Here is a 21,611-nt window from a genome sequence, read left to right as displayed (position 1 = left end):
AAGTTCAACAAAAACTGAACCTAAAGGTAGGATTAATTAGACTGCTGCTGTATTAGACTGCATGAGTTTGAACTTGGTGTAACTAATTAACTGAGGAGTGAAGAAATGATCGTTTTTCATTTGCAGTCAGATTTCAAAAAGATCTGGAAGAGGCTGCACCTCTCATAAAAAACACAAAACATCAAGGTGAAAATGGACCAAGTTGCCAAAAACAAACAAAGCAAAACTGCAGAGTGACTAAAAACTGAGATAATACCCTCAAACTCATGAAAATTAAACATAAAAACATAAAAAAAAAAAATAAAAAAAAATTAATATCTAGATTAAGAAAGCATTGAAATTTTTAAATGTTTAATGTTAGGTGAACAAACAAAACTCCCAAACTTACCCAAGTGATTCTGTTTAAATACTTTTTATTTATTCTATTTGTGCATTATGGTTGGAATATGTGCCAACACTGATAGTTACAGAAAAGGCCATAATCAGCCAGTAATATCGCAGCACTAATATTTTTTCTGCTGAGTCCCATCACTGACTTAATGCTTTGTGGATCTGGCAAAAACAGGAAAAATGACAGGGCAAGAGTCACAAGCTGAAAAGTAAAAAAAACATAATAAATACTTCCACTGATACCTCAGATTGGTTTTTAAACATCACAGTCAATGAGCACATTGTGGAGCTTACAGAGCATCTGCTCAGAAATGTGAATTGCTTTTATCTTTTTGGTTTTATTTGAGTTGCAAGAATATATTTAACATTTGCAGAGTGTTCATTAGTAACCAGTGGCCACTACACACTCTTCTTATTTCACACATAGTTTTACCAGACTGCAAAGTATTTATAGCTTCAGTTACATTTAAGGCCAACTCAGTATAGTGGATGTGTTAATACTACAGTAGAATTTGACAGTTAGATTAATATAATTAACAATATATGTGGTATAATGTAAAGTATATATTCTATTCAATGCACAACAGTTGGAAACTTCATGTTGACGTATTTCATTAACAATTTAAAATTTTGAGTTTCACAAGTTTCAAAGTGGCATTCCTTTTTTTTTTTTTATGAAAACGAATGGCATCTTGCACAGAAGTCCCCCTGAAGTTAAGGTAAGAGTATATTAATGTACATCAAAGTAAAAAGGCTTAGCCTCATTTTTAGGTTTCTGAGGCAAAAATAATGGCACTAATGAATCATGACACATAGAGCCTCCGCTGGTTGTGCAGTTCACAAACAATTTGTCTGTAATGACTGATCACAAACTAAACCCTTAACAACTGAAACACAGAATAAAGGACATTTGTAGTATGAGTTTATTAACAGTGATGAACTGTTTAATGTTTATAATGAGCAGTGTGTAGGATTTAGATGCATCTAGTGTTGAGGATTGCAACCAGCTGAAACTTCTCCCGTGTGCAACACATGAACTCCCAGTTAGGATTCCTTCAGTGTTCGTTGTTCAGGTTTTTACCAAGAGCCAAATTATCCACAAAGGGCTCGTCCTCTTCAAAAGAAATGGACCAGTTTTAAAATTGGTTAATCCGTGCTCAATGTTTTTCTCTGATACTGTAACGTAAGATCCATTCAGGAGGTTTTTACTGGGAGCTGAATTATATGCAGAGGTCTCTTCCTCTCAAAAACAAACAGACCCAATGATTTTAACTGGTAGAAACACTGAATAAAGCAGCTCCACGTTAAAAAGGGGCTGCTATCGATGGTGGGTGACACAAAAATGTGAATGGCCCTGTTCTACAGCCAGTGTTTGGTTTATCCATTCTGGGCTACTGTAAAAACATGGTGACACAACATGGCAGACTCCATGGAGGAGGACCTGCTCCCTATGCAGATATAAATGGCTCATTCTAAGGTAATGAAAACATGATTCTTATTCAATTATACACTAAAGAAAACATACTTATTATATTAGATTCCATTTCTGCCAATATATTCACCTAAATCCTACACACTGGACCTTTAATGTAGGCTGGGATCACATATAAAATTCAATTTTTTCGTAATGAGCTCTGAGCACAACCAGCACAGTTTGCAACTAAAGGTTTCCCTCCAACCGTTAAACTACCCCAACCAATCACTTGACAATAAATAGTGGTTACCACTGCGCTGAGGTGCTGTGTCCAAACTCCATCCTACAGACTGTATTGATATCATGCACTATGTAACTTTCATGGTTCACTATTTTGCAGGTAGTAGTCAAAATGTTTTGTACTAATTGTACAAATTATGCACAGATGTACATTTATTAGACTGTAGTCTCAACACTCCTGCCAATGTAATATTGTGAATCTTCAACAGAAAGCAAGACATTTGTCCAAAGAGTAAATGTTCATTTTTCACCTTGAAAACTGTGCTACACTTTTGGCTTTTACCCAAACTTTCAATTGCATCGTGTGGTCGTCCAAGTTCTGGACAGCCCAGTTGCTAGAAGAAAATGTTGGCATTGTAAGTTTCTGCAAACCACAAGAACGTTACATTTGCAAGTTTCATACATATCTAAAGTGACGTATTGTATAAGCTGACTGTGTCATCAGGCAATAGAAGAAATGGTGGATGGGGTGTCACCTGTGAAAGACACCTGCCAAACTACAGACAACTGTTCAAAACCAACAGATCTGTTGTTTTTTAGCAACCCTTCATGATGTTTCCACCAGTGTTTTCGGCATTGTGGCTGATTCCCCAATCATATGATTCTCCAATCATAACCAAGTGATTTTTGTGCCTAAACCTAACCATGAATTCGCCACAGCATTGCTGAGAAAGGTGAAGTTTCAACATATCCATAACAAAATAATGCACAAATTTAACGTACCCATGGTTTGCAGAAAAAGCCTCGAGTTGACCCTGAGTTAGGCCCCGATCACACAGAAAGCATTTTGCAGGTTGGAAACGCGAGGTGTGCTGCACTGCCGCACTTCATTTATTTTATTTAGAAGACAGTGATCAGTATGTAGTGCCTAAAATGTTAAGGCAGAGGGAACTGTCTGTAGCTGTGGTTGAGGGTGAGAGGCTGTCAGTTAAAAGTTTGTCGGGCATAGGGAAACGAAGTTCTGTGCAGGTGCACAAGACCTTTAAAAAGAGGGTGGATGACAGGGAGTACCACCAGTTGGTCCAGGAGCTTCTCCTCGTTGCTGGCTGTTTCCAGGCATATTTTAGGATGACTCGGGGGCAGTTTGACATCCTGCTGTCTATCGTGGGGCCATATAGCTCTGGGTATGAAGCAACTGCTGCAACCAGTTTCTCCTCCATTGTTTACCAACTGTAAACTTGTAGTCTCCCGTGACCAGCTTCCCTTACTTCGGAATGGGAGTCTGGGGACATTCATCTTTCGTTTTGTAACAGAAATGGGCGGGGATATCCAGACCACGTGACGGCGTTGCCATAGGTACGGCACACTGTAAATCCTTAGATTCTCCAATCTTGTGGACGTTGCAGCTCTGCAATATAGCTGAACCAAATAAATCATATCCATTTTAATCTCTTCTTGCGATGCACTGAACACTTATTTTTCTGTTGTACTACGGACAACAATTCAGGGAACAGCAATTCCGGTGTAGGCGGGTGTAAGGCAAAGCTAATCAGCTGTTGGTCGAGGAAGTACGGAAGTACACGGATTTGGATCCAATCACATCACTGCTGCTGGGAGCCAGTGCTAGTTCTATTACAACTTTCCTTTGGGAAATGTCCACAGATGACAGAGTCAGCCAGCGTGCTGACGTCATCGGTGTCTGTGTAAGAGGCTAGTAAACTTGTTGTCCTGACTGCCACAGATGGCCTGCCTCTCAAATCATCCAATTGGACAAAGGGAAAAAAGATGATGAAAGAGAGATGACGTGGGGCATTCTTCCGCTTTGAGTTGAATTTTTTTTTCAAAATTTTTTGCAAAAAGGCCCCTCCAGCTGCTACAAAGCTTTCTGTGTGATCAGGGCCCAAAGCTTTTTTTTTGAATTGTGAAATTGGATTTATTGTTTTCAAGATGTTTCTCGAGCTGCAGCACCACAATCTTCCAATAGTTTTCTAACATTGCAATGTGGGTCAACAGTGACCATCAAGAACACAAAAAATCAGGCAAATTTATTATCCATATCTGCATCTTTCAGTATGGTAATTTTTTCATGCATACATACATGCAGCACATACAGGAATCAGTATGTAGTATGGAGCTGGGACACAGCTTTGGATTCCCTACACAAACAGTATTCCTTCTCTTTCCTATCTGGAGTCGTGTCAGTTCTTGATGAAAATAAATGTTACTCAAGTAGCAGAAATGCTAAATGAAACACCTATTCTGGAAATCACATACTTAATCAAAATGATGAAAGCAATAGATCGGCTGAGGGCTTGGTAATGTAAAACTATAAGATATCTTAAGGAGTTCCCAAATTATGAATGACACAATGTTTGGTTCTACAAAAAACAAATGTGTTTTCAGTTTGCGATGATTTTCAGTCAAGAGGCCAGTGATTAAATTCTACCATCCATGTGTCTTCTCATTGTTACACGTATGATAAACTGGTGCTTTAAGCCTTTTCTGTTGCGCTGATGTACTACTGTTACATTCGTTTCCAGTGATGTTCACACTGTACACATCATGTCACTGTAGGGTGTATTTACTGCTTCCTTTGTGGGAGAAATTATATTTAATTGCACTTGGGGCGTCGGTAGCGTAGTTCGAATCCGGCTCGCGGCCCTTTGCTGCATGTCAGTCCCCACTCTCTGTCTCCCCATTTCACCTTCTGTCCTGTCAATAAAGGCAAAAAGCCAATAAAAATAATCTTTAATTGCACTTGAGCTCTGCACATTTACACAGCTGCACATGAGGACCTTGCCAAAACGAATCACTTTAGTCACTTCACCCATTATGTTTGCCTCAGTCATGAGAGATATGTATGATTCACCATTTGGGTCGTCAGTGGTCTTTGGTGTTAAGTGCACTGCATTAATGTTTTCCCTCTTCAGTATATCAACTGATCTCATTTGGCAATCCAATAAAACAACACACTTTCTGTATAGTACACGATATATCTTTCTAAAGTAAAGAGAAAGTGGATAAAACAAAAACTTGTGTTGGTGTTGGTTTATACAGGGAGGAAGAGATATGGTTTCTGTTATGTTTCACTTCTTGTCAATAGTCTCTTATTCTTATGGATTTTCAGAAAAACAAATAGCTGCTGAATGAAACTGAAGAACTTCTTCAGCATAATTTCCTTTCCAACAGGTCACTCAGTGGCATTCAATGTCAGGTGTGTCCGTGCAAACAGAAGTTAAAGATGTGCAACCCAGTTAAAACTAAAAACCTAGATGGAAAGAAACCCTGGTTTGTCCAGATGAGTATGAAGAATTATTTGTTTGGTCATAAGCTAAAGAACCAAGAAACGTTGCATGTCAATTTTTCACTGCACTCTGTAAAACTGCAGAGCTGCTTCAAACTCAGTGATACTGCAGGCTCTTTGTTCACCTAAACACCACTTGAAGACAAACAGAGCTTTGTATCCACTTAAAGGAATATTTCACCTGCAAAGTGACCATTTGTATATCAGTTATTCACTGCATGTTACTTTGAACTGTGAAGAAAAATTTCTGGCACGCCTCCTCAGTGAATGGAGAATCCAAAAAGGTGAACATTCTTCATGAACTGAAGTAAAAGGCGACCATGTTTAATGACAGAAAAACTATAAAAGCATCTGTTGACACAACTCGTGCAGTATAATCCAAGTCTCATTAATCCAGTCGTAATCTCAGTACTTATTTTTACTAAAACATTTAACACATCAGTACAAACAGTCTCATGCACTGCCAAATAGGCAGAAGTGTTTTTTATAGTAATGTCTTGGCGAAAATGCATGTTTTTGGGAAGTACTGAGCATATAACTGAATAAACGTGACTTGGATTATACTACACGAGTTTTATACTTCTGTGTTGAATCGAAGCCGTACCCTACGCCGTGATGTGCACCTCCCCATAAATGTAACATGTCACAGTGATGCAGACCTCCTGTCTATTTTTGTAAGCTGAAACCATTTCCCTCAGTGGAAATGAAGCTTTTATTTGCCTTAATTTTACAGATAAGAAACAATAAATTGTGAAGACAATAAAGCCTCCACTAAAATAGCATTATAAGTCTTGTGTGTTATTTATCCTGGCTTCATAGGAGCAGAGGAACCCTCTGCTAGGCTAATTTATACATTTTAAAATGCCATAAGTTTGTGCTAATAACGTTAGCATGTTAAATTTGTTTGGAAAATGTGTTTAGGAAAGACAGTCCTTTTTGTCAGTGAACCTTTTGAGTTGTAATGGAGCCGAATTTTGTCAAGTTACCTTTGTTAAAAGTTGTTGTTGTCCCTGGCTTCATATGAGTAGAGGAAAAGTCCCCTAGCCGCTAGGCTAATTGTATGTAAAATGCCATAGGCTTGTGCTAAAAACATTAGCATGTTGTATTTGTGGGAAAATTTGTCCAGCAAAAGAGTGCTTTGTCTGTGAATGCTGAGTTATAGTGAAGCTGATATGTGTACTTGTGTTTGAAATCGACTTCATTAAGCCATGTTTAATGTGTTTCAACTAAATCAACTCAACTTCACAACACTTAACAGAAACCTCTGCCGCCAACTAGTGTTTTGGAGGTGTAACGGCAGAATGACACAGATACACCACCGCACAAGTAAAAATGCTCACAACGGTGTAGGCCATATGTGTAGGCTCTGCATAAAGCAGACACACAAGTATAAATGCCGCTTTAGAGGTTGTAAACAGTTGTTCTGATATAGTGTTGCTGTTGTCAAACATGGTCCCCATTTACATGAAGAATGTTTGACTTCGCATAGCAGAAAAACGTTTTCTTTACAAATTCAACGTAACACACAGTGAGTAATTTATATACAAATTATAATTTAGCAGGTGAAGTATTCTTTTAATACCCTGACCTCACAAGATTAGGACATAACTGGATACAAATGTTTTAGTCCAGAAATTAAACAGGTAATCTGTTGGGGAAAGTTCTGCTAATACAGTGACAATATAAGCTTTCTGAGGTAATAAATTACACCACTGGAAAAACAGGCACACACATGGGCTATTACTCACAGGCAAAAACCTTAAACATTCAATAGAGGGCTGTCAACAGTAAAGCACAAGACGGTTATTTGAGATACCATCCCAGAAACAGAGCGTTGCTCTGACAGCGTATTGCAGTCTGATGCTTTGAAGTTGTTTCTTGTCACTGATCCTTTAAATCGGGACCATTTTATCTCCATTCATCAGGCCGTGATGTGCTCACTGCATTTCTGTATACTCTCAAAAAACGCGGGGATGAAGCTGTGGATGGAGACCCACATTAGAAAGAAAGCGCAGACAGCTGTGCACTTTTTGGATGCAGAGATTAAGAAGCAAAGTTCAGAAGATGTGAGCTCTTCATTGTCACGACGCACGAGTGCTGTTAAATAAAGAATTACTCACATAAAGTTTGTAACATCTAGTGATTTTTGTCTGTGTACATCGAGTCACTTGTACAGTGCATGTGGACGTACTTGACCCTGAAGCCTTTGATAAGTGTTCAAGGTTTGGGATCAAACGTCCTGGTCCATCCTGGGCGGACAACAAGAGGGTGTCAGACGTGTCCCTGAGCCTGCTGAGCTCGTCTCTCCTCCAGACAGCGACAGACCCACATCGACACCACCTCTGCATTACCATCATTAAACTGTATGATGAAGGCATGATCCTGAAAAATAATGAGAAAGATAAAGACAGGAGCGTTAAATCATTTTTAATGAGAAAACAGCTAACAGTCTAAGTTTGGGTTAATTTTGCTTTATATAGTAAAAAACACATTTTTAGAACTAAATTAGTGCATTTAAAGGCTTTTTTAAAAAAAAAAAAAAAATTGGATTTGCAATACAACCACTAATGGGCTGAATTAAAAAGGTTATTTAGTGAATACACAAAGTCAAAAGTCAGACTTATATTACAAATTTTTACACTGAATATAATGACATGGAAATGGATTGACTATTTAAGTTTTACTTATTTCAGTTTCTTTTCAGAGTGAAATTTCTGAGACATATCCAAACAACTGGTAGCAAACTATCTCAAATTACAGTTAAATGGTAAGCTAAAATATGTTTCTGAAGACATTTTAGGTGAGAAATAGGCAACACAGTAAAAGAATCTTGGTTCATATTTGATCAGCTCTGCTTATTTTTTTTTATCAATTGATCTCAGTTTGGTTGAAGTTTGATTCCGCCCTTACACTCTTTCTATGTGTGGTGGTAGGTATACAAAATGTGGAAGGACAATCTGTAGTTCAAGTGGGGACAACATGTTTTGAGTAGGGAGATCTGGGTGCTGGTAAAATGAAGGGAAGTCTACCATTGTTCATTTACTACCCCCATTGTTATGATATTAAGCCGTAAATATCAGTTTAAATGTGGCCTTAAAGGTCAAGTGTGTAGGAAGTAGTGGCATCTAGTGGTGAAGTTGCAGACTGCAACCAAGTGAAACTTCTCTCGTGTGTCAAGCGTGCAGGACAATTACTGCAACGGATGCTGAAAACGAGAATGGTACAGTGTAGATGGTGACCTTGTTTAAACTGTTGTTGTTATCCTATCGTGACTTAAGCCAAAGGGCCTACGTGACTTCAGTCATGGTTTGGTGGATTTCTGGCTAAATTGGGAGACTCAATTGTTCTCTAAGCCGGGTGTCTGAATGGCAGGAAATGCCACTTGGAATGTTCCTACAGTACTTAAAGTGCTCATGTTAAACAATGTTTGTTTGTCTCACACTATAAATTGTCAAGATGTACAAAGTCTTCAGCTTTTTTCTCGAGTTAGATGACCCTCAAACGTGCAACTCTGTTTCCAAGCCTGTCTTATTTTAAGTCCTGCTTATGCTACAACAATGGCCCTATCTAAAGCCCGTGTTTGGTTTGTCCATTCTGGGTTACTGTAGAAATAACATGGCGAACTCCATGGAAGAGGACCCCCCATACGTCAATATAAACGCCTCATTCCTAGGTAGCAAAAACATAATTCTTATTTTCAGGTGATTATAAATTTATGAAAACATAGTTATGAATATTATATACAATTTCTTTCAATATATGCACTGAACTCCTACACACTGGACCTTTTACTTTATTGAGGAACCAAATTAGAAATTAGACTGAAAAGACAAACTTTATCCATTATCACCTTGAGTCAAAAGTCTTGGATTCAATCACAAACTGTACTGAAAGGTCTTTTCTGAAAGGTTTTTTATTTATCTAAAAATCTTTTCAGTTTCCATTTTGCAATTAAATTTCATATTTCAATAAACATTTTTGCATAACTAAAAACATCTGCTGCCACTAATCTTCCTCCATACACATGACCTTCAGATTAATTATCCACAGCAAAATTGGACTGAAGTGGCCGTAAAATAACAAGTAATGAGCTTTCTCATAAAAGCAGAAAAATATATAAATATATATATATTCTAACAGCTATTAAAAAAAGTTTATACCTATGCTGCAATATAATTTTTATTATCAAACAGATGGGAGCCACAAACATTATTACACCTTGATGAGAAGTGTTTAGTTTTGTTCTACTTTGTATAATTATTCTCAATCATGATTGAAGAAATAATAATAAAAAACAAATAAACTGAACAGGAACTCCATTAAACCCTCTTAAATATTCATGTGCAACAGATTTGGATTTAAATGCTAAACGTTTAAGTAATGGCTTGTCAGGGCATTTTAAAGAAATATCTTTGGAGTTTAATGATCTACACGACTCATAACAGGTTGTAAAATGAGCTCTGTAATAAAACAGGCAGTAACACAGAGCATCACTGTCGGCTATTTAAGGAAAGCTTTTGAATATGATATTGATTCTAGTTCATACAGTCTTCATATCGACTGATTTTCATCAAAAGTGCTGATAAAAGAGCTCTTACAAAACCACAAACTGACCAGTCTTGGTTGATTGGTAGCTTATCAAGTTTGTTAAATGCTGGCAGTGTTCACTTGTTACTGCAGCAGGACTGAAACAGAGATGTCACATGTGATATCTCAGTGACAACAGTCCCAATCACTGGCCTCATCTGGGGAACTTTCCAGACCAGAGCCAGAGGTCACAGAGGTCACAGAGGGGTCAGAGGTGAGAGGGGAGGAGGTTGTAAATGAGACACTTCAACCGAGGCTGACCATGGTTTTTATTTGTGGTGTCTAGATGTCCAATTAGATAAACAACGCTGCGGCCGGCCAGTTTAAATGAACTTGTCAACACTGATTTCAGCGATATCCATCCTTAACAACAAGAGACTGTCACTGTTAACAGGAGTTCAGCTCTAATTTAAGCTGGACAGACACTGTGCATTTTATTTATTAATCTTCTACGTTGTGTTAACTCACACTACTCGTTTTAATCAGACTTTCTACACGGCCACAATCTGCAGCTTTTATGCTCACACTGTAAAGATCAATTAACCATAGTGCTCACATTGAACATTAGCATAAAACCCTGCTCTGTTCTGTCCAGTGCTAACTCCAATAGAGTTTATTCAGGCCAGACATCCGCCTCCTCAGCTGTGTTGGCTTAACACTGGATTGAGTGTTGGAGGTGCAGTGCATGGAGCCCAAAAAGCTTGATTTCTATGGCATGAAATCACTCAGATCTTCAGCATCTTGGAGCCCATAGAACAAGTGTACTACAGACTTTTTGGTTTAGCACTGTCTTAGGTTGAACAGGGATAACCATGATTTAAAGGGCCAGTGTGTAAAATGGGTTGAAAACAGTGACATCAGTGGTCAAATTCTAGACTGCAGGGCTCATTCGCTCACCCCCCCCCATCGGGTAAATGACGGTGGCCTTGTAGGGACAAAAAGCCTTGTGCACAAGTTTTTCAGGAGTAGGTCTATCTAGCAACAAGGTGAATATTTATTTAGAAATCTAAGCCATGTTACGATACTGGAATGGATCCCTCACGAGCAGGAGACCAGAGGAGCGTTCGGGAAAAAGCCCAGTTTATTTGAGCACTCCAGAAACTCCGGTAACACTCCAGGGGGTAAAAGACTCCGTCCCAAACTCTGACTCTTCTAGCGTAACAGACACACTTCATACACACATACTCGTTTACCATACCAAGTGGGGACCCTCCTCCCCTCTCTGCTCCGCCAATCTCCAGCCCGCACACTGACTGACGGCGTAGCCGGTAAACAGAGCTCAGCTGTTTATTTAGCCTAGCAATATCTCTGGACTATAGTAGCTGCAATGGACGACTTTGAACGCGATTTTGAAGAGTTTCTTGGAGCGGACACAGACCCAGAGCCATACCTGTTTGAGCCGAAGCATACAGATAAGGAACTCCATGTGTTTGATGCTGAGCGGGCGAGAAAAGAGGCTGAATGCACAGAATGGGATTCGGTGCTACTGCTATCATTGTTGGGGAGATATATCATCAGGAGGAAAAGCGCCGCAGAGAGTGCATCACAAGGAGTGAAGTTGCATCTTCTTTTCCTCGCAGATGACGGTTCGGGTTCATTCTCTCCTGTTGCGTGGTCCAAGTGTGGTCCATTCGCAAACTTCATAACTAAAAAAACTTTTCACTACTCTCTATCGATGAACTACTAACACTCTCTGCTGTTTCCTCCCCCTTCTTCCTTCCTTCCGCTGTCTTCATTGGTTTATTTATACACGCGAAACACGTTCTCTGGCTGGCTGGATTGTCCGCTCGGTCTGCCGTACATACACGGCGGCGCAAGATGGCGACCTCTCTAAAGCAAGGCCCTTGCTATATATATATAGCGATTATACACTATTATAGAATATTCAGATACAGATTCAGATTGACAATAAACCATGCCAAATATTACACACTGGCCCTTTAAGTGTATGCCTCCTCTAAACTTTGCACTTTGTTATCGCACCACATGGATCAAATCCAGATAGAGAAACGAGTCATTTTACACTATGAGTCACATTCACCTATACGCACACTGGTGGCTGAGGCTACCATACATGGTGCCACCTGCTACTGAGTAACCATGCAATCACACATCAATGGAACAACCATCAGGAGCAATTTGGGGTTCAGTATCTTGCCCAAGGATACATGCAGGTGGACCACCTGCTCTTCCTCTGAGGCACATCAGTTGTGATGCTCAAAAAATGTTTCCACTGATGTACAGACTTTGCAGTTATTTGCATTGGAAATCTACGGGATAGTCTTTTTGGGCCCAATGGCATCACATGAAGGGCTCAGAAGTTGTAATTCCATTGTTTGGGCACTATGAAAATTGGCTTCAAAGCCAAGTTTGGTGCTATTGATACAAAGACAAAGAGGGAGTATAACACTGTGCATACTACAAATAGAAGGTAAAAAGAAAAAGATTGAGCTGCAGATGGCTGGAAGATGCAGACAGTCTAGTTTGTCACTTCTGCAGCAAAGCTCAGTTTTATATCACAGCACAGTCTCAGTCAAGACTACAGTTTGAGCCACAACATGCAAAATACAACTGCAGTAATATTAAAATAAGCCCACTTAAATTTATTACTAATCATTTGACAGCAGCCATTGAACTGCTGAACTGTTCAAACTACAAGACAGACAAATAAAATTTCTGACAAGCAAGAAATCCATCCAACTGTGTACAAGCCAAATAGTTGACTGAGCAATCAATCAATCAAAAACCAGCACCAATCTGGCAGAAATTGTAAAATTAGTTGGGGTAAATTTGTCCCAAGGTTTTGGTGCTAAGGAGGTAATAATATGGACTGTATCTGCTTTTAATTTGAGATAATGTCAGTATCACAAACTCTATGCACCATAGAACAATAGACAAGATTATTTTCCACTGTAAAATGTCCCTTGTGTCTTGGTCTTATGTGTTTACCTATATAACTGAATATTGTCTGAAATATCATTATCAAATATTGGCTTTGGTATTGGTGTCAAAAATCGTGTACCAGTTGAGCTACGATCACAATATTATGTTTAACCAAAAAAAAAGCCTTACTGGGAAGTCTGAGTAACCAATGAACTCGTGGATAAGATGCAGAACACATTCTCACGAGACACTGAAATATTTTTCTGCCAGCTTAAACATTCACAGACTTCTCTTACAAATATTTACAGGGCTGTCAGTCATGAGTAAAAAAATTGTGTCTATGAAAACCATATCTCACTGCAACAGTAACGTAGTTTGCCTTGATGCAGAAAGTGATTTCAAAGTGAGCAGTGTTGTTGTCGGCTGTTTCTTCAACGTTAAAATACCCCCCAGCAACAACCAAACTGGTGCAGACAATGTAAGATTAGCAACAAAGTAGGACAGACTGGTAGTGACGGTCCACTTCTTCCTCCTGGGATCCTTCTTGTCTATTTGTGGTTACACTGGAAATATGTTAAACTGAAGAATATGCACAGTACATAAATATAAAGTCACACAAAGTGTGACTACATTCGTAAGGTGTAGTATCAAGATTTCTTTACAACATCTACTGAAATCTATTTGGTAGACTGCTATTCTTTCTTTATTCTGCTGTAACATATGTAGAATTGGTCATCGTAAACTGGGGGGAGAACTGTTACTGTTACTTTCTACTGTGATCATTCAGTCACCACGTTTAGTGTGCTGTAGTTTCATATTTTAAAGGAACATGTTAAGACATTCCAGCGCGCTCTAATCCTGCACAAACTGTAGAGATTGTGAAGGACTGGGGGGAGCCCCATCAATCCTGTTGTCCTTCTAATGGGCAGCTGGGGTTAACACAGTCTGAGGTTAATTACTCTCATATCAATGTGAGCGTGTGTGTGTGTGTGTCAGTATGAGACGGGTGGAGTGGACGCTCCTGGGTGCCCCTATGTGCTGAATACCCATCTCATCAATCATTCCTCTGTGCCTCAGTAGAGAGAGAGCGATACAGAAATAAAGAAGGAAGTACAGAGTGATGTTTTTTAAAATCCAGCTTTCCACCTCTGCTCCACAAATTAACCCTGACAGGCCGGAGACATCTGCTGGAATCTGACCTGGATGAAGGAGCGTTGCTCGTCATACCACGATAAGACACACACCGTACATGCACACATGCAAAGACACTGTAGAAACACAACATTAACTCAGGCCAGATGCACACTATGCTCCTGCTTCCCGATATTCATCTTTCTAAATGAATCTTCCAACCAGCACACAAATGAGCACCGCTACCTGACTTAAGGTAAGTATGTAAATTTGTTTTCAAAATGAAGAAATAAAGACACTGAGAGGAAGTAAGGACTTGAGTCAAAGTTCTAGTAAACACATTAGACGATGTAAATTGATGGAAAGCCACGAAAGCCACTAAATGGACCCTGTGTGGTTCGTTAACTACTGTTTCCAAGGTCAAGAATCAATCTGACCTTTTAAGCCAACATGCACGAAACATTTAGAAGGTCCTTAAAAGGGAACACCACGTAAATTAAGAATTCCAATATGTTATTTCCATGGCCGAGGAAAGTTCAATCAATGTTTGTAAAAAGGAGCTACTCGTTTTCAAAGCCAGAAACAAGGGAAGTAAGTCTCAAACTTGTGAAGTCATGATGAATGGAGGACTCACAGAATGTTTTCTTTTTAATACCCAAATGAGCTTTATTCTGTTGTATTGTACTCAGCTTCAATGTACCTACATACTCAGAGCATTCCTCTGGGTGCTCTCACTCTCTATTACATGTTTAATCATTCACTGTCTATGAAGCAGCTCCACACTGTATACGCTATGACATCACAAATGTGAGTTTTAGCACTCTGGTTTGTGGATTTGAAAGAGAGTTGTTCATGTTCACTAATATTGAACTGTTCTAGACAACAGAAATAACAAGTATGAAAACGGGCAAATTTAAGGTCCTCAGAAATGTGGAAATCTAAGAATACGCAATTCAATCTGCTCTCAATCATGTGATACGATTAAGAGCTCCAGAACAGCCACTAAATAGCCACTAAATGGACTTTGACATTGTTTTGATCCCTTGCTGCACTCTTACAGTTAAAATGACAGTGAAGCTAACAAAAACAATTGACTTAGTCATTTCTAAACTTGACTAACTTTAGTGGACCATAAAATCTCAGGTATGGAGTTAATCTGCAAATCTGGTTCAGAATAAGACCAAACTTTTCTACGCATGCCAGTTTTGTAATCATAACAAAGGCCAGAATGTGGCCTGCAACAGACGGTAAGGCTTCTAGTTTGTAGTCGAACCGACTTCTGGAAAACTTACCACCCCCACCAACAGGTTAAGAGGAGTGAAGAGGCAGTGACAGTATAAAACAGTCAATGAAACAGGTTTTCAGCATTATGAATCATAACAACCACGTGAGATTCTTGAGCATACATATGCAGACAAAATATTAGGCTGATTGGTCCAGTAGTTTGCAAGATCTACCGTGGGCAGACAGATACACACATGTACCTACATATGACCAAACGCATGATCTCCTCATGGCTTACACCTGTAGGAGCAACAAATAACTCTAAGGGAAGGCATCAGACTTTATGTACCATACACTGCTGTAATTGTCCAGAGTGGCGAAATCTGCGGCACGTCACAAATGTAAAGCATGTTAAAAGGACTGGACTCACTCCAGATACTCTGGAACAGCAGAGCGCTGGTCTTTACAGAGCAGGTGGCGACAAGAGCTTCCAACATGGGTATTTTTGAATACAAAATGGAATAGGAACCAGTCCCATTGTGGGACTGGTTCCTATTCCATTTTGTTCCTATTCCATGTTCCTATTCCATGTGGGACGAGGGAGAATCTGGGGATCCTTTGGCCTTTGTGGCCCTTTATAGTCAAGCATCTTGTACCAATCCTTTCGATTACCCTCAGCTTTATCTTGTGACCCCGCCACCCAACATTTAAGACACCCAGGTTGGGAATAATGCTCGAAGACTGTCATCTGACTCTTGTTTATATTAGACATAAGGTGCCTCAAGAGTCTTGCTTTGATGCAGACACAAACAGGTGCACACACACCAGGGTATTAACTATGCGAGAAATATATTCTCACATGCACACACATGCACAGAATACCCTAATAATTAAATTAGCTGCAACTTAAATAAGTATGAAACCTGTAAAGGGAGAGTTATAAATACAGAGTGAATAACTACTCCTTAGTTAGGTCACTGAAGGTGTTTTGACTTTCTGCTGTAGAGGTGCGTGGACAGAGGTGAGATGGGGGACGGACTCATTTAAAAGTTACATTAATCACCGTCTGGCCACATCAGAATGGGATAATCACCTGCGACTGCTCTGCTCAAATAGAAATGGCCTAAACCCAGGGGAAATTCCACCTAACTCTTTAATTGTTTGAAGCCTTTGAAGGGTCTGTTTAATCTAAGATTAATTTATGCGATTTTAAATAACTCTATGTATGATTAATACGCTCAAAAGAAATTAAAAGGAGTTTGAGGCAATTATAAGAAGAGACTGGTCATCACCTCATTAGAATAGTGTTGGAAGAAACGCAGTGTGTTTGTCAGCGCACGGGTGTGTGTGTGTGTGTGTGGGACAGAGTGAAGGGTGAAGAGGTAGATAGAATAACTAGGTCTTTACAGATTTGCATGCTAATCACAAGCTCCCTCTGGAAACTGGCTGGCATTGTGTGTGTATGTGTGTGTGTGCATGCATGCACTTTGGTCAATCTTAGTGCACAGGAAATGTAGGGAAACTTCTCTTAGGAGAGTTACAATGCTCTAAACTTAATGATCCAAGCATCTAATGCTACTTTGAAATCTATCTGCTGCTTTCAAAACTGTTTGCATAGTGAGGCAGCGCTTTTTCCAGACAGCCACCTACCAATGAGCCACAACACTAACTGTTAGCCACTGACATGGAAAAAAAGTAGGAAAAAGAAAAAGACAATAAAATGAGAACCAAGGAGAGGAAGAGCACCATCATTCTCATGCCTTAGTTTAGTCTCCAACCAATTGTACAAAAGAGAAAAACTGCAACAGCAGCCAGGATTCATATTGCTGGACTAAGACATCCTACTTGGTGGGCATAAAGCCAGGTAGGATTGTGGGCAGAACAGGGTGAAGATGCGTTGATGCACATGCGCAGATATTATGTGTATTTTAGATGAGAGATGTAGCAAGGTGGACCAACAGACGTAGTTGGCAGTAGGGTAAGGTACCGTTCACATATGAACAGATACCGATACGGGTTCCGGTATCTGGAATTTTGCACGGGTACCAATCGATACCTTTAGGCCCTGATCCCACAGAAAGCGTTTAAGCAGCTGGAGGCGCATTTTTGTAATTGTTTTAATGAGAATGAAGGTTTTTGCTCGCATTTTTTGCGTTGGACCAACTGGTGATACTCCCTGTGATACACCCTCTTTTTTAGGGTCTCATGTACCCACACAGATATCCATTTCTCGGCACCCAACAAACTATTTGCTGACAGCCTCTCACCCTCAACCAGAGTGACAGCAAGTACCCTCTGCCTGAACATTTTAGGAACTAGTTACTAATTACTGACATACGTATATCTAAAATATATAAATAAAATGGCAGACACGCCTTGCATTTTGCAACCTGCAAAACACTTTCTGTGTGATCTGGGCCTTATTCTGTACATTATCTTCTCTGTGATAACAAAAATGCAATTTTTGAACAAGGTGCAAGCATGATGTAGTAGACTGAAACTCAATTCTGTTCCTCTGCTCTTTTCTAATCACACAAAGAGCTAATCTTCTGTGTCTGTTTATCTGTCTGCTTATGTGTGTGTATTTGCAAGTTAGTGTACGACAGATTGGCACTGCAGTGGTAGTTTTGACTCACTAGGAAGCCGACTTAGCGGCCGAAGGAGCTCTGTGGCCGGCTTCCTGGCTGCTGGCACTACCACCTCCTGTCTGAAGTTAAACCTGGCAGCTCTGCATAGCTCTGTTGCTGGCTTCCGGGGTTTGGGGCGCTGTGCAGTACTTCCACTGCTTGTCTAAACCCAAATGCTCTCTTAGGTACCAAAATTTGGCACAGATGGATTTAATGTGAATCTGTGCTCAGTAGTTCCAATATAATTCAGTCAGTGCCCTCAAAGGTAAAGAGTTTGCTACCCAACCATAGCTGGCAGTGACCAGCACTGTAATCTATGTGGAATCTGTCATTGTAAACTGGGTGAAAAATGGAAGAGGTGGGGAAAGAGATGAGCAATTAATAACTGTCTTAAACTTACTCACACTCTAGAAGTAAAGCAGCTTCATAAGAAACCAAACTATTCCTGTCTAATAATCTTTTCACTGACCTTTTAACTTTTCAAGACAATGAGACAAGGTTGTTTTAGCTACAGTTTTCAACTGTTTAATTTACATTTTACACTTGAGTAAAAGGAAACCTTCTTCCGGTCAAATCAAGGACGTTGGCCACAAAAAGACATTACATGTAAGTGGCAAAATTGATTTTCATTTGTACAAGATCTAAACATAGATTAAAGTGTAACTTTGACTCCAGTTATCATTTAAAATGACGTGACCGAACAGTTGTGTAGCACTACCACGCTGCAGTATGTGTGAATGGGGTTCATGTCAGTGAAGACCCGAGGGTAAAATGTGAAAACATTTGGCAGCAAAGGTGCTGACAGAAAAGTTTAGGGAGGGGGAGACGTCAGTGATTTGACACAAGTTTGAAAAGGGACCAGAGGAACCCCAAAGAGGCAGAATGATACACAAGCACACATGTGAAAATCCTTTTTGCACATGCAGCGCTGTAAACATTAAGACGCCTATTCCTCAGACAGTGAAAAACTGCTGCCAAAGTTTGACACACACAATAACTCATGCGAGATACTGACCAAATAAAACAATGCTAGAACAAATATATATATTGATATTAGATGTGTAATATAGTCTGTATCTGTACGACACACAATACGATACCGGTTTCAGCACAGATATTTTGTACTCAAATACCACAATATCTCCAGAAATGTTCACCTTTTCTTCACCAGAAAATTGCCGCCTATCTACTTTTGTTTATAGAGATTGCGCCTTTTTCGGGGCAATGGGGGGGCGTGCACAGGTAACAAAACGTGTAGCTCAGCATGTGGTGTAAACAGTGACGTGGGAGGGAAGCCACGGCACAGAAGGGCTCCTCCAACCCCGGTTACCAACTGCCAACCCTGGGTTTGAACTGGGAAGCCTCTTGCTATGAGGCGACAATGCTAACCAATGCACCACTGTGCTAATACAATTATATTAAAATAAATAAATAAAACATATTGGTACATGTGAAAAAGCTGAAATGCTAAATGAAGCTATGAGTTTGCCTTGCATTTAGATATTTGCCTGTTTGATTGCGTCCACTCCACCAAGTTTACTGGAACTGAGCGCTCTGTGCTGAGAAGGTGGACTTTAAGTTTGGTTATTAATAACTTACACAGATTCCTGCTTTGTGACTTTATGACTCATAACTACTCCCTAATAATAAGCTGACAGATGGATTTATAATGTCTCATCAATGGTACCGTTGGGTAAAACACACATATTTGGGTTTGGTAAATCATTCCCAATAAAATAATTTCCATCTCAATTCCTTTGGGTTTGCCTTAATATATATATATACACATATATAAAAGCTAAATATCCTGCATAGAGCACATTTTTTCCCTCACATTTTCTGAAATGATTAATATTCTGCAGGCCAGATGGGAGGCTCTGGTGGACCGGACATGGCCCACAGGCTGCCAGTTGACGATCACTGCATTACGTTCTTGATCCAAAATGAATACTCTGAGAGTGTCGGCCATATTCTGTAACTGTCCAGTAAACACAAAGGCCTGTGTGTTGCCTTGTGGCCTCCAGTCCACTGTGTGCCTCATCTCATACATGTCTGCCCCAACACTGAGGTGTCATTCAGTCAGACAGTAGGATTTCTCTGCTTTATAAAACAACAATATAGTTTGTAAGAGACCATGTCATCCTCGTGGTAAGTTGACACGTCCATATTGTCTGACACGATGAATGAATGAAGATGAATTATTAAATGAGGGAGCTGTTGACATGTTTGATGGACAGATGAAGATTAACATTAATGAGTCAGGGTTTGTTTGTTAGAAACATCCACACTTGAGTGGTGCTATAAGTGGTCAAAACTTGATGCTACTCGGCTCCTATCTGTGTGTGTGTTTGTGTTTGTATGAGCCGAAACTAGATTTAGGGACAGTCAGACACAGGAGGGGTTCCTTTGTGACAAACCGTGGGGCTCATCTGGTGTCTCCGGGGTTGAAAGGGGGCTACAAAATGTGTGTGTGTGTATGTGTGCCTATGAATAGAAAAGCAGAATAGGAGGGCTGCATTGACAAGGGTGCTAAAAGGCTGTGTGAAGGCTGCTGGCTGGGGAACGGGGGACGACGAGGGAGAGGAGGGGGAGGGAGAAATGAAATGTCCATCAAATCACAATCACAGAATGTGAGGGTGTAGGATCATCATTTTTGTTTTGTTCTTCTCTCACAGAGACACGGAAAGACAAGAACACAGAACACCAAACTCTATTTTCTGTCTGCCTTGCCTAAAAGCAAAATAAATGAGTCAACAGTTGCTGCACACAGATCGGGCCTTGTGCTGGAGGAGACGGGGGAGGAGACAGACAGCGTCTTTAGAATCAAAAGCCAGAAACCTCAGACAGGATGGGTCATCACCAAATACCTGCAGCTAACGTCCTGGGAGCAGGCCAATGGAAAGTCTCCTCGACTGACCAACGTCATTAGCTTATGATGACAGGATAGAGTGTCCCAATAAAAGATGCATTAGTATGAGGGGAGAAAAACACACTCACTTTCCTGTGTGACGGCTCATCATGTGATTCTTTACAAATAAAGGGAAGAAATGAGAGAAAGAAAGATCTCTTGCTGATACAAGACAGACAAACCTCGGTTACATATACTAACTGAGGTTTAAGTTGATTTTTAAATAAGACATTAATGATTAAATGTGCGCAAATCAATCAAAGTAATTTAACTGTGGGATGTTTTAGGAGAATACCGTCAGTGTAGAAGACTGTGGTGAAAAGGACGAGAAGCAAAGACGGATTTTTGTTTGTGTCATGTTGTTTTGTTTCAGTTTAAAACTTAAAGTACCCTGTGAAGTCTCTGATCACTGCAGCAATACAGCAATGTTTATACAAGTGACAACCCGTGTGCATTCTGCTGTTTGACATGCAAAGAAACGTAGTAATGTGCCAACAAAGGCAGTGAAGAAAAAGACGAGCTCCTAAACAATGCTGTAAACAAAGCACAATTTTAAAAACAAAACAAGCAAATGTTTTACAAGAAAGGAAATGCTTTCAATGCGTTTGTCAAGCCTCAAGGACATACAACAATGTGTTTATAGCTTTTGTGTGTTTACAAGACCAAGACACCTTTATTATACGGTTATACTTAAAACTACACCTGTGTCTGAAACTGGTTTGACTTTGGGTACGTCAGAGGACCAACATGGTTGTTTTTGTGGTGTTTCAGAGCAATAATCAAAAGTGCTTAAATGATTTTGGATTTTATTAATAAGCATGAAGTATCAAGTGTTTTATTGAGCACCTCAAAAGTTTTCTATTGTTAACCCCTGCCTCATAAAACATGTTCAGACCATCCTAC

The 21,611-nt window shown here is 39.8% G+C and overlaps 1 protein-coding gene across 2 annotated transcripts in view; it reads right to left on the bottom strand.

Moving 5' to 3' along the window:
• Nucleotides 1-21,611, bottom strand: part of map2k5 (mitogen-activated protein kinase kinase 5) — a 91,012-nt gene that overhangs the window by 4,136 nt on the left and 65,265 nt on the right. Inside the window, exon 22 of one of the 2 annotated variants that reach the window (XR_007451222.1) lies at nucleotides 7,540-7,730. Coding sequence is in view for 1 of the 2 variants with exons in the window: in XM_049599558.1 (XP_049455515.1) it covers nucleotides 7,620-7,730 (111 nt within the window). In the remaining variant the exon portion in view is untranslated. Of the gene's footprint in view, nucleotides 1-405; nucleotides 7,731-21,611 lie in introns of those variants that run through there. The other variant, XM_049599558.1, reaches the window with a different exon arrangement.

The sequence above is a fragment of the Epinephelus fuscoguttatus genome, linkage group LG2 (genome assembly GCF_011397635.1).
Source record: "Epinephelus fuscoguttatus linkage group LG2, E.fuscoguttatus.final_Chr_v1".
In the NCBI taxonomy this organism is placed as follows: Eukaryota; Metazoa; Chordata; class Actinopteri; order Perciformes; family Serranidae; genus Epinephelus; species Epinephelus fuscoguttatus.
The sequence above is the reverse complement of the archived record's forward strand: the minus strand, read 5'-3'. Positions and strand labels throughout refer to the sequence as shown.